Source organism: Phyllostomus hastatus, unplaced genomic scaffold (assembly GCF_019186645.2).
Source record: "Phyllostomus hastatus isolate PE091 unplaced genomic scaffold, TTU_PhHast_1.1 phas_contig_40, whole genome shotgun sequence".
NCBI lineage: Eukaryota > Metazoa > Chordata > Mammalia > Chiroptera > Phyllostomidae > Phyllostomus > Phyllostomus hastatus.
In genome coordinates this window covers 89,365,764-89,378,801 of record NW_025333872.1, presented here as the reverse complement: position 1 = coordinate 89,378,801, position 13,038 = coordinate 89,365,764, and the positions used below count along the sequence as shown (strand labels likewise).

The 13,038-nt window shown below is 46.1% G+C and overlaps 1 protein-coding gene across 2 annotated transcripts in view; it reads right to left on the bottom strand.

Moving 5' to 3' along the window:
• Window positions 1–13,038, bottom strand: part of AKAP12 (A-kinase anchoring protein 12) — an 80,245-nt gene that overhangs the window by 17,332 nt on the left and 49,875 nt on the right. The window contains exon 1 of one of the 2 annotated variants that reach the window (XM_045842836.1): window positions 2,585–2,747. The exons of the other annotated variant lie outside the window; for it this stretch is intronic. Within the exon in view, the coding sequence (XP_045698792.1) occupies window positions 2,585–2,609 (25 nt within the window). The 5' untranslated portion in view covers window positions 2,610–2,747. Of the gene's footprint in view, window positions 1–2,584; window positions 2,748–13,038 lie in introns of those variants that run through there. 2 annotated transcript variants of the gene reach the window in all.

Here is a 13,038-nt window from a genome sequence, read left to right as displayed (position 1 = left end):
CACCACTTCTTGCAGGGTTGTTGTGAGGAATAATGATTATGGCCACACAGCGGGCATGGGCAGGCATGACTGGATGAAGTTCATGTCCCACACGTTTCTTGACAACTAATCTACACCGTCATGGCAGAAAAAGGCAGCCGCGTGAAGGGTAGGTTTATTTCATCTTGCAAAACAGCTTGCATAGACAAACGCATTTTAAATAATCTAGAACTTGCATGAATGCTGAAGGATTCTTTCCTCCCCAGTTTACTTTACATTTAAAGAAGAATGTTACCCAATTCCTCATGGTGCTCTGCAGTTAGCTCCCTGGGAGTGAGTGAGTTCCCTAATTCAGAAAGTCTTCTTGTTGTTTTTTGCTGACACACCATTGGTAAGCGGGTGGGGGAAAGGTCACCTCTTTGATCATCGTCATATCAATCACTTTTCTAGTTTTTAAACTAAGTAAGCTATTGCTAATGTGATGTGAGTGACAGACTTCAAGAAAGGCGATAGTATGTAACACGAATCATCAATCATTTCAAAATTCATGTCCTGTGGCATCCATTTCAGTGGGGGGGGGGGGGGGCGGGGGGGTCAGTTCCATCGGGGACAGTTTTTCCCAACTTTCAGAAATGAAAGCTCATTCCTAAGTAATTCTACAAAAAACGTTATCATCCTGTTCCCTTCCTATTAATTGTGAAACTTAAATGCTCCTTACATAACGTAGTACTGCAGAGGATTAGGACTAAAACACCTCACGTTTAGGTGAGTAATCTGATTATCTACTTACTCCTTAATGCCAATTACTAAAGTCTCTGACCAACTATTTAAAGACAACTGGCTGTAAAGCTTCCTCATCAGGAAAAGCTGCAGAAAACAATGACTCTTGTCATTGTTTCCCTTTCCACTATGAAATGTTTATGTGCTGTTATAATTTTTGAAGATTTTCTTCGGTGAACTTTCTTATTACCGGGAAAAAGTACTACATTTTGTCACATTCTCCCTTGTGACGTAAGTGAAACTCAGAAAGCTACAGACCCAATGCCTTGAAGTTGCCTTAAAAATTAGAAAGCCCTTCCCACCGCTTCTGATAACTTATCATTCCACTTGGGTTAACCGAACCAATTTCCAAAAGCCCTCTCAAGTTCCCTAAGTTCAACTCCCAATTGGTGCTAAAAAGGACCACCTTCCTTTCCCCTGACAAACTCAGCATATGACAAATTAATCAAACAGCGAATATAATAAAGGCCAGGCTGTATACACAAAAAGCACCCAGAAAAAACTTTTGATCAGAGAAACCCCATCCCCAGCTGTGAAACCCATAAACCATATTCCCAGGCAGACCCTCTTTGGGCTGGGCGTTAAATATGTTTCCTGCACAGAAAAAGCAGTGATCTGCAAAAAAATGGAGAGTTTTGTTCTTTGATTTTTACATTTTGTATAGTCTATTTAATAATAATTTCTAGGTACCATGTAAATGTTCATGCGAGGTAAAGGACAGAAAGTCTACTCCAGTTAATTTGGGGAAGGAATTTTAAGAAGATCTCAAAGTAAACAAGCTAATCTATAGGAAGTGAGAGACATTTTGAGTTTGGCTAAACTTTCACATTCATTTAATATTCTGTAAGAGGACAAGGCTTTTCAGGAACAATTACATTGAGAAAAAAATTAAGTCCTAGAAATTCTTCTATACTCCACTTTAAAGAAAACATGTAGATTTGGTGAGCAATGATCTCAAATATTTAGAGAAAAGTTGGTCTTATAAACTACCAAATGGGGTTTCATTTTCTTGGTGGCAGGAAATGCAAGAGAGAAGGAAAACAGGCAGGTTCCCAAGGAGTCTTGAAATGATAAAAACCAAGTCAGAGGTGCTTGCTATAAGCACACTCTGCAAGTCTGATATATGTGATTTATATGCTGGAGGTATGTATTAAATAATATAACTCGTACTCAGCCAGACTTCGAGAGAGCAAGCTTAAAAAACATACATTTTTACTACGCCATTGCCTAAATGTGCCCTTAGCTGCTAGTCACCAATTTTACAGTGACTAGGGCTTCACTAAAACCACCACTCAAACCAGTGCAGGCATTTTGGTCCCCTAAATCACCAAGCGAACCCTTCCTTGAAAGTGCCTAACAAGCATGCAAACGCTGAAATTTCTCAAATACAGGAATTCAGTATTTTATGACAGCAAGTGATTAGGCTGTCGCAACCTATTTTGAAATTCCCCCCAACCTAACGTGAACCGATTCAGCTGGTGCAGTGGTCCCACTCCACGAGGGGAAAGGGGACAGTCCCTAACAAAATACATTAAAGGCCCCCTCTAGGCACAGCATGAAGATTTCTGCACTGACAAAATGAAAACCTTAGGTCTGTCTGGTCCTTGCTGAGCCACCGAGAAAAGGCTCTTCTGATCAAAAGCCAGCACACTGAGAGAAAAGGCTCGTCTGATCAAAAGCCAGCACACTGAGAGAATTACACGTCCAACAGTGTGTCCCGCCACTGACCTCGAGGTCCCCACCCAAAGGCAGGTTAGAGGGGAGGCTGCGTTTACTCCACCTGTCACGGCCTCGGGGGAACACCGCAGACCTGGCTCTCCCTTACCTGTGATTGTGATGATCCCCAGCATAGTTACCAGCTCCTCCAGGTGAGAAGCGCAGCCGGTCCTGACTCTCCTCTGACGGCTGGCTGGAGCGGCCGGGCTCTTGCCCACCCCGCGCTGTCTCGCTGGGCGGAGGAAGAACTAAGCGCCAAGCCACCCTGAGCAGGAGGGAGAACCCAAGGTGCCGGGGGAGCCGCAGCACAAAGTGGCCGAGGTCGCCTTTCCCCCGCTAATTATAGGAAGACCCACCCTCCGCCCGCGGGCTGGAGCCTGGCCCCGCCCCCGCTGCCGCTAGGGGACTCCGAGTCACGTGTTTCACTTTAAAGGCGGGGAGCCCTCCCTGCAGCTGGTCTGCTAGTGGTCAGCCAGTCTCTGCCGAGGGACCCAAGGAGGGTTTAAGAGTTGCTGGGATGAATTAATGCACAAGAGTCAGCAGCATTTTTTTTTATCTAAACCATTACTTCACTCCTGGCACCGATTTAGCTCTGTATCTCAGCTTTTAATATTACTTGAAGGAAATAGCTGCACAGATATTAAATTCTACTGCCCTTTTTAACAGTGTTCTGTATCCTTATGTTTGTTTAAAAGTTGATGAGGTGCAAAACGCCACTCCTTTTTAGCACCTGCAGTATGCTAAAATATTTTCGCCATCTGTTTGACACACACATCTGTTTGCCAGTCTGAGGACTGGCACTCTCAGGTGTCCTGTTCCCTGGAACTCTGCAAGGAGGGCTGTTACCAGGCAAACTTTGTGTCTTCAACATCTAATCAAGGCAACTTGAAAAAGCCTAAATACTTGAGCATAAAGTCTGTTTGGTTTTTTTTAATGGTAAAAGCTACACTTTTCGATCAGACTGTGCCACATTCCAACACACAGACAATATCCCGCCTCGAATATCCAAGCTTGGATATTCGTGAATTAGTTAGACCCTATGTTAAACATTCAGACAATTTCAGGCAGCCCTAAATTCTTTTCCACCGAAACTTCAGATGTGTTCTATATAAAGACACAAGGTAGAAAGAGTCGGTGTATTCTCACGATTTTGGCACACTCTTTTTGTAGGTCAACTGCTGATGAGGCCAGGTCCATTCTGGCCACCTGGGTTTATTCCCTTCTTTCCACCCTTTTCCTAGTATCATTTCATGCTTTGCCTTGGCCCCATTAGCTCAAGCTCTTCCTCTCACCAAATAAAAGTAAGATTTTACTATTTCTCTTTCCTTTAGACCGTGAAATCTTGTTCACTACTTCTTGGGAAGCACGGAAGAAGGTGGGGGTCTGGAGTGGACCAGCGTGGTGGGGTGCGAGATTTATCAGGATGATCACTTAGTGAGTTATGTAATGTCTGATCACTGAGGTGTGCACTTGAAACTAATATAATAATGTATGTAAACTGTAACTGAGAAATAACCAAGTACGCGGCGTACAGGCTGGTATGGCACGGCACGTAGTTGCTCCTTCCTGCCGCGAGGGGGCGCAAAGCACCATATTCAGTTGCAGACAGACAATAGGATCTCGTTACAAAAATCAGCTTCATCCTCTCCGAGAAACGCCCAGCCTAGCCCTAAGTCCACGAGGGAACAGGAAGTAATGCTCCCCATCCTGCCGCCTGGGAGCAGATTCCAAGAGTGAGCCACTTACCGGCTCCCTAACTTTTTATCTTCCATAAAGGAGTCTTAACTTTGGTTTACAAATTGCTTCTATTAAGAGTGTTTTGGTGTGTGAGACCTGCTGCTGGTCCTATAGTCCCTCCCCAGTCCACACGGCCCAGGGGTCAGGGCAGCCCCGCATTCCTCTCCTACCCACCGCAGCCCGCAGCCCGCAGCCCCACCCCCAGCCCCGCAGAGTCCTGGCTGTGCAGATCATGGATGAAGCTGACTCCGGAGGCTGTGCTCATGCCCATTCACTGAGTGGTCTGCAGCCGTACCAAGCATGGCTTAGGATCAGCCCACACACACTGCCCCCAGGTGGAGCCCACACCCTCCCTGGAGCTGTCCAGGAGCCCCTGCTAGAACTAGACTGAAGTCTCAGTTCTCAATTTCTCAACACCAGCTGCTGGGGACAGCACCTGGCTTCCATTGTGCGCCACCTACGAAACACACATGTTCACCTTATGGATGCACCCGCTGATGATCACCTTGCTTGGCTGCACCACCAGCTCCTTTTCATCCCCAAAGTGTAACTTCTAACAACAGGACAAGCAACAGCTCTTTCCCTGCGAGCTGGACAGGAAGAAACTTCACTAGTCACAAAGCTTAGGCCCAAAACAACACTTAAAAAGGTAACTACTGCTGTTCAGTTTTGTCACTTCCACTTCTCATTTATTTGTATGACATTAGTAAAGACACGAACACATCTGATTTGCTATTCGTAGAGAGGTCATATGGAAAGCTGCTGACTCACTCAGCGGACAGTTCTCCTTTGTTCTCCACCTCTAAGAGTCAGCAAGGCAGAGCGTGGGGCAGAGCTGCTCCCTAAGCCTGTGTCTGGGCTTACAGAGAAAGGCATCCATCAGGACAAAGGCAGAGTAGAGACGGCACCTAAGGTGAGTATACAATGCAGGCAACTTTCTTTTGCGATCGCTCCATTCGGTTTGCTTGTTTGTGTTACACCAAAACTTTTAGAGGATGACATCATCACCCAAAGCAAAAGTTATGGGAAAATGTTTACCAATAACATAAATAGACAGATGACAGAATAAGTGTTTTCCCAAAACTTCACAGTGCATGCAACAAATATTTACCAACGTCTTGGTCCGTGTTAATTAAGCTAAGCCCTCAGGGATACAACTGGATGCCGTCCTTGGCCTCGGGGAGCTGTCTTGCGTGGCAGACACACCCAGAGATAGATGCACACAGACCTCAAAACTTCTGAGCCAGCCTCGGAACAGATGGGGGTGGAGAGGGACCGCCCTGTCTGGGGCCCAGAGGGAACAGCGTGGGCAAAGACAAGAAGAACATGACATCGAGGGAGTTGAGTGTGAGTTTCTTATAGCTACAAGCTCAGAGTCTACTCAGGGAGACCAGGGGAGAGGAGGGGCGAGACGGAGGTAATAACTGGAAATGAGATAAATATTCCATGTGAGGCCAGATTATGAAGGGTTTTGAATGGCATCTTTAAAACTTTGTAATGCATACAGTAATCCAAGTAAATGGGCAAAGGATCCGAGTAGACATATATACAAATGACAAATGAGCATATAAAAAGATGCCATTGGCCATTAGGCAAATGCAAATCAAAACCACCATGAGATACGACTTCAGACCCGCCAGGATGGGCATGTTCTGAGCTCAACGTCTATGCTACAAACTCAGACAAATACCAGCTAACTGAATTTTATGACCCAGTTGGACTGGGCATGTTTACACAGACATGGTTATTTAGACTCAAAATCCTCCAGACAAATAGTCTGAAGACTAGTTCCTCAGGGACTGTTGTGATACAACCAGAGAGCTAAAGAAGGACTTAAAAAGCACAGAACAGTTTTTAAAAAGCAAGGGATAAATAAGTACTTAAAAACACAATCCAAATAACAGAAGTATGTATAATAAGTATCATTTCTCTCTTTATCAAGTCCACATATATTGATATTCTTTGCTCCTATGTCAATTCTATGTCTATGAAATATGCCACGGCCTCAGCTGGTACAGCTCAGTAGCTCAGTGCAGCCTGCAAACCAAAGGGTTGTCGGTTCAATTCCCAGTCAGGGCACATGCCTCAGATGCAGGCCAGGTGCCCATTAGGAGACACATGAGAAGCAACCACACACTGATGTTTCTCTCTCTCTCTTTCTCCCTCCCCTCCCTTCTCTCTAAGAATAAATAAAATCTTTAAAAAAAGAGAAATATGCTAAATGAGAGGTAGAGGTTTATGTATGAGAATGTTTACTGCTTGGGACATATAATATTTAAGAACCTAAGTACTCTGCCCTGACTGGTGTAGCTCAGAGGGCTGGGTGTCATCTCACAAACCAAAAGGTTGCTGGTTTGATTCCCGGTCACGCACATGCCTGGGTGGTGGGCCAGGTCCCCAATTGGGGGGGTGTGAGAAGCAGCCCAATTGCTTCTCTCTCTCACACACATTGATGTTTCTCTCTCTTTCTTTCTCCTCCCCTTCCCCTCTCTGTAAAAATAAATAAAATCTAAAACAACAACAACAACAACAACCCTAAGTGTCCCAATGGGAGGAAAATGGCATATCTAACTCTCCAGTGGATTATTTAACAAAACAACATGTTGGAAGCATTGATGACAAGGAAAACACCTACACTGATATATAAACCCACACCTCTCTGTTCAGGGTAAAAGCAGGATAAAATTATGCATTCCATATAATCCCAATTTTGCTTTTTAAAACGCATATATTATAGAAGGCTGAGATAAAAAGAGTGGGGGGGGGGCCAACTGTAGTGGAATTATGAGCAATTTCTGTCTCAGTATTTCCCTGCATTTTACACATCTTGTCAATGACCTTCTGTTACTTCTACAGCGAGACGGAAGCACACTGGACAGCTGGCCCTGGGTTGTCCAGGCGGCCCCACACCGCAGGACCCCGAACCTCAGAGCCGCACCTCCGATTTCTGCCCACAATGCGAGGCAGTCTAAACCATGATCTGAAACTCTCCAATCGGGGACGTAAATATTAGCAAGCTGAAGTCAGATTAAAGCCAAAGTACCATCTTTTATATAAAACAAGAAACAACTTGCTCCGCTGCCAGACTTGGGCGGACATAGGGACGGGAACCAATTCTGTCCAGAGCGCCCTGTGTGTCGGCGCTCTGTTCGTCTGAACACTCCGAACACCCGTCTCTGGGGCGGGCAGGAGAGGGTGCCGAAGCCGGAGAAGCTACTCCCCACGGCTGTGTGGCCGGGGCGAATGTCTCTGAACTTCCACTGATAAATATACCTGCTATGCTAATGTGATTCCAAGGTGCAAGTAAAGGTTACCGCTAGCACTGATGAGCATATTGTAGAAGCAGAATACTTGTTAGCGATTTTGCTTATTTTAAATCTTGCATTTTTTTTAATTTTTAAATATCAAAGACATTGGAGCCCAGAAAAAAAATAGGATACATCAAAAAAGAATAGTTAGAATAACAGCCCCAAAAATCAGTTCTTAGAAATTAAAAATATAGTAGCAAGACAAAAAAATCTAGTCTTGAGGACATTTTCCCAAAACATAGAGCCAAATATAAAGAGATAAAATATAGGGGGGAAAAAGCCTGAATTAGGACCATGCTAGAAAGTGTAGAATCTGAATGATGGTCATTCTGAAAAGAGAACAAAGAAAGGAAAAGAAGAAATAACGTCCCTGAAGTGACGTGCATGCGTCTGTGGACTGGGCGTGGCCAGGAGAGCCCTGCACGCAGAGTAAATGGGCTCGCAAGGGACTCGTCGTCACGGGACCGTCATAAGACCGAGGACAGACGGGACCATCCGCGCTGTCCCGCAGACTGACGCTCAGAACAGCACCGGATTCCAGCAGGAATACACTGAGCAGGAGGACACTGACTGCATCCTGTGTTTGAACACTGAGTGGAAATTAACACGACTGGAAATTAACACGTGTGGGGCGGAGCACGAGGGAAGCCTCGCACTGTTGTATGAAGTCCCTCAGTGGGTTGGATGATGAGGCCCGGCAGCGGGAGGTCAATCTCGGGGGCTCGGCTGGAGGCGGGCTGCTCAGGTGCCAGCCCTGGCTCTGCTGAGACCGCTCCGCTGGAGGCGGAGACTCTGCTACGTCGTTCACAACGAACACTTAATTGGAAAGTGGGAATTCTCTTATCCTTCTTTCTAGCTGCTGTAGTGGGTGAGGCTATGAGCTTATGGTCATGGTGAGTGAAGCACCAAAACGGTGAGTGACGTTTCCAGCATCAGGAGGAATACACAGCAACAGCCCCAGCAGGGCTGGGTGTGGCTTGGTTGGCTGGAGCACCAACCTGCAAAGCCAAAGGCTGTGCGCCTTCGGTCCCCAGTCGGGCACACACCCACGTTGATTTCCATTTGGGGCACGAACAAGAAGGCAAAACTGGTGTTTCTCTCTCACACTGTTTCACTGTTTCTTCCCCCACTGTCCTCGATTGCTCTTACTTCCCCTGTCTCTAAAAGCAGTGACAAAATGTCCTTGGGTGAGGATTAAAAAAAAAAAGGAAGAAATATATAACAACATATATTGATATTTTCTTCATCCTTTTTGGGTTTGGCTTGTTCACTAACACCCTCTGGTAAGGGGTGTCTTTTATGTATTCTCCATCAGTGTGCTTACCTCCTCTACCCAACCAATTCTTCTGCTACATGGTACTCACTCGGTGTGAAGCAACCAAGTTGTTCTCACTGTTTATAGAGTTAGAGGGAGAAACTATTTTTAAGGAGCAGGAATGCTGAAAATGAAACCCAGTTACGCTTGGCAAGCCTCCACCACCAGCACTCATATCTGAAATACATATATAAGCCCCGACATTTTCCTTTTAACGCGAGACAGCTTATTTTCTCTGGAGATGTTTTGCCTAGAGAAGAAAAGATGAAAGGGAAGACATGATAAATGTTTTCAAATATTTAGAGGGCTGCCGTGTGGAAAAAGGAGGTGAGCTCGTGCTCAGCAGTTTCGGAAGGCGGCACCGGGGGCAAAGCTGGGCTCCGAGCTGCAGGGGGACTCCCCCGGCCTGCCCGGTTGGAGCAGAAGAGCCTCCGGCGTGGCGGCAGAGCCCGGTGAGGCAGCCAGCTCCACAGCCCCCTTCCACTAAGGCTCCTTGGCCCAAACCTGAGTCTTCAGCTGGTCCTACATGAAGGCAGCTGTTTGGAGCTGAACTACGTCCCCTCCAAATTCCTTTGTTGAATCCCTAACCCAGCCCACCAGAATCTAAATGTATTTGGAAAGAGGGCTTTTAAAGAGGTGATTCAGTTAAAATAAGCCCGGGGGGCGCCAGAATCCAGTCTGACTAGCGTTTCTTAGAAAGGGTTATTAGGATACACAGACACCATGGATGTGCAAGCATGATGGGAAGACCATGTGGAAAAGGCCATCATTGGCCAGCCAAAGAGAGGGACCTCAGGATCTTGGACTTCCCAGCCTTCAGGTTGTGAAAAAATAAATTTCTGTTGTTTATGCTACCCGCTCCGTGATGTTTTCTTCCGGCAGCCCTAGCAAACCGGTACAGCGGGATGATGACCGCTGCGTGTTCGGTGTCAGTCCAAGTGCGGCACGTCCGACATGAAGACGCACTGAAGCAACAGGTTCATTGGATTAATCAAATCTAGCACGTAGGTGCCCGCTTTCTAACCCAGCACGCTTTCCACCAGGACAACTAATGCACACACCGCGGACACTGGAGGTCGGAGGGGACATCGGCACTGCGCTGACGCTTTCACTAAAAAGTAGTCTGAAAAAATCCAAAGTACGGCACTCAGGAATAAGACGCCATATGGGTAAGCTAAGAAGCTGTAAAATTTCAGCCCCGACAACGTGTCTCCTGGAAGTTAGCGAGGCGTCCGTTCCCGTAACGTAGGGACGCCGCGCTCGCGCACATCAGTGTGGAACCCGGCAGGGGTGTCCGGCCCTTTGGCATCTCTGGGCCACAGCGGAAGAAGAAGAGGTGTCTTGGGCCGCACATTCTATACACTGCAGCACATCATCACCAAAAAATCTCACAGCGTTTTAAGTAAATTTATGATTTTGTGTTGGGCCGCATTCACCGCCACCCTGGGCTGCAGGTGGCCCACCCCTGATAGGGGCGCTATGTTAGGTGACACTGGGGATGAGTCAGTCTGTGAGAAAGCACCCAAACTGTTTCACTAAATAAATTAAATGGCTAAAACAATTTAAGGTCTCCATTGGTGGCTTAGTCATATTAGAGAACCGTTCATCGCGGACCACCCCATTCTCTCCGAGGGAAAGGGTCTGACTCTCGGTGTGCGGTCTGGACGAGCCCACCTACGCTCACCTGCACTCCCCCTCCAATGGACCAGAGCATCCACCCTACTCGTGAGGAACTCAAGAAGCCCCCAACGACTGCCACTTGTAAGTCGTTGCAGTAATTTCAGACTGACTGACAGTCTTTAGGGCAAGCAGATACGGCCTTTATCAACATCTCGTACCCATCCTGGGCCATAACCAACCCCAATTACATCATTCCCATATTCTCTCGTATAGGGAGAGAGATACGTTACCTGTAGACACATTTATGAAGCTCCTTATCTTTCTTTCATACCTAAATGATTACATATGGAGGCATTCTTCAATACATTTTCCCCTTTTGAACTTTTTGTTCATTAAAACTTCAAATCTAGAAGACGGCTTTTAAGATCAGACTCAAAAGAAAAAAGCATAAAAGTGTCTTTATAAAAAAGCATAATGAAATTACGCAAGTAAGTTCCCACCTGCCCAAGGTCGCTTGGGTGTCTCCAACAGCTAATCCATCACTTGGTTTCGAATACCTATGTTACTAGCAGTGCTGATGCTGCTGGTCGTAGAATTTCACAGATGGATGAGGATGCTCACGTTACAGACAGAAACTGACGCTCCGTGAGATAAGGGGGTGCATTCAAGTCAAGGTCACACAGTGGACTGACGTGATTTACCAAAGCAAGGGACGGTAAATAAAGATCTTACTCCTTCTTCTTCTTCTCCTCACCCCCATTTTTTAAGTTAGAAGAAAAAATAAAGGTTCATTACTTGGATATAGTTCAGAGGAAAAAAAGGCTTCTTTATGCAGTTTGGCTGTAATTACTAAAAAAAAAAAAGAAGAATAAGAAAAATCTGTGTTTCTTTAAAGATGAAAGCACTAGAGTGTTACACCCGAAATTTGTCAATGACATAAGTCATTTCAGAGAGGCACACTAAAAATATGTCCGCGGAGCAGGGGAATGCATAAAAATCAGAAACTGGAGAAACTGGAGAAACTTCCAGAAACTGGATACCAGTGTGCTTTTGCCTAAGTTCAAGGCCTTTTTTTTTTTTTTTAAAGATTTTACTTACTTATTTTTAGAGAGAGGGGAAGGGAGGGAGGAAGAGAGGGAGAGAACTATCAATGTGTGGTTGCCTCTCATGCGCCCCCTACTGGGGAACCTGTCAAGGCCCATTTTGTGAGTGTTCTCCCTAGGTTTCAAAATATTACAAAACAGGATACAGCTTGAAAAAATTGTCATGTGATAATATTATACTCAAAACACCAAAGTGGGGAAAAACAAAAATCCCTTTCTTTGTCTGCTGAGCACCTATATTTGATAACATTTCAGGACCAGCAGGTCTTAATTTAATCACAAGCAGGTCGGGGTCTCATTTCATGTTTCCAGGTGACACCTGGGCAACCGCTAGCATGAACACCTGTGAGGGTCCAGCACGGTGCGCTGGAACTCATCCCGCTCTGCCAGTGCTGCTGCCACAATGAAAGCCCTGGGTGGGTCTATACAGCTGTATATTTAACCATGCAGGAAATAAATGAACAAACAGTGAAAAGGTAACTATGAAGGAAATAAGTGGCTAGAAAGTGAAACGCTACCAGATCTTCCTCTCCCACAGAAGTAACTGAAAACTGTGTCTTATTTACTCAAATATTTGTGGAACACTTACAAGGTGTCAGACACTGTTCCAGACCAGGGGGTTCAGGACTGAACCATCCAGACCCCTCCCCCAGTCCCTGCCAGAGGTGGGGGTGGGGGAAAGAGACAGGCAGGGACTGCCAGCTGCTGGCAAGTGATGTGGAGAGAAATAACGCAGAATGGAATGTAGCAGTGTGGGCAACAGGCACGTCTTCATGAAAATACTAACAAGGTGCCAATTATGTCACAAAGTGAAAGAGAAAGGGGATTGAATCATAAACACACTTCTCTCCCACAGAGAAAGCAGCCTCTCAGAGAAAAACAAGTATTTGGCTGCAGGGGAGCAGGGGTGGCGGGGCGGTCATCTTTGAACATAGACCTGGAGTAGCGTTTAGGGTACTCACTATTCGGAAAGTTCTGAAATGATCAAAAAGCCAAGAAAAACCACCTGTCACTCCAGAATGGGTTTTCTGTAAGGTAACAAGGTCTGCAGGGAGGGCTGCGATCGCCTGGCCCTCACGGCCTTTCCACACCCCAGAGGCGCTCACTGTACGCCAGGAGCTGGCAGGCTCCAACGGCAAATTTCATACAAGCAAAGACTGGGACACGAAGGAAGCACCATTTGAAAAATGAAATCCGCCACCGTGTTGCAAGTTAAGCTCCTAGATAACTGAGCAACGAATTCTCCATTTGTTTACTGGGTCTGGGAGAAATATCCAGAGAGAAAAAAGTGGAATTCTGTGAAATGCAAGAAACAGACCCTCAGAAAACCTGCTTTAAGCAACACTATTTGGGGATTTGGGGTTTGTTTGTTTGTTTGTTTGTTTTTTTCTGAGGGCTGAGGACTGCCCCCAGGGTCAGAGCAGATACACAACAGTGTTCCACTTACGCACTACCTGAACAACCCCATCACCATTCTCGG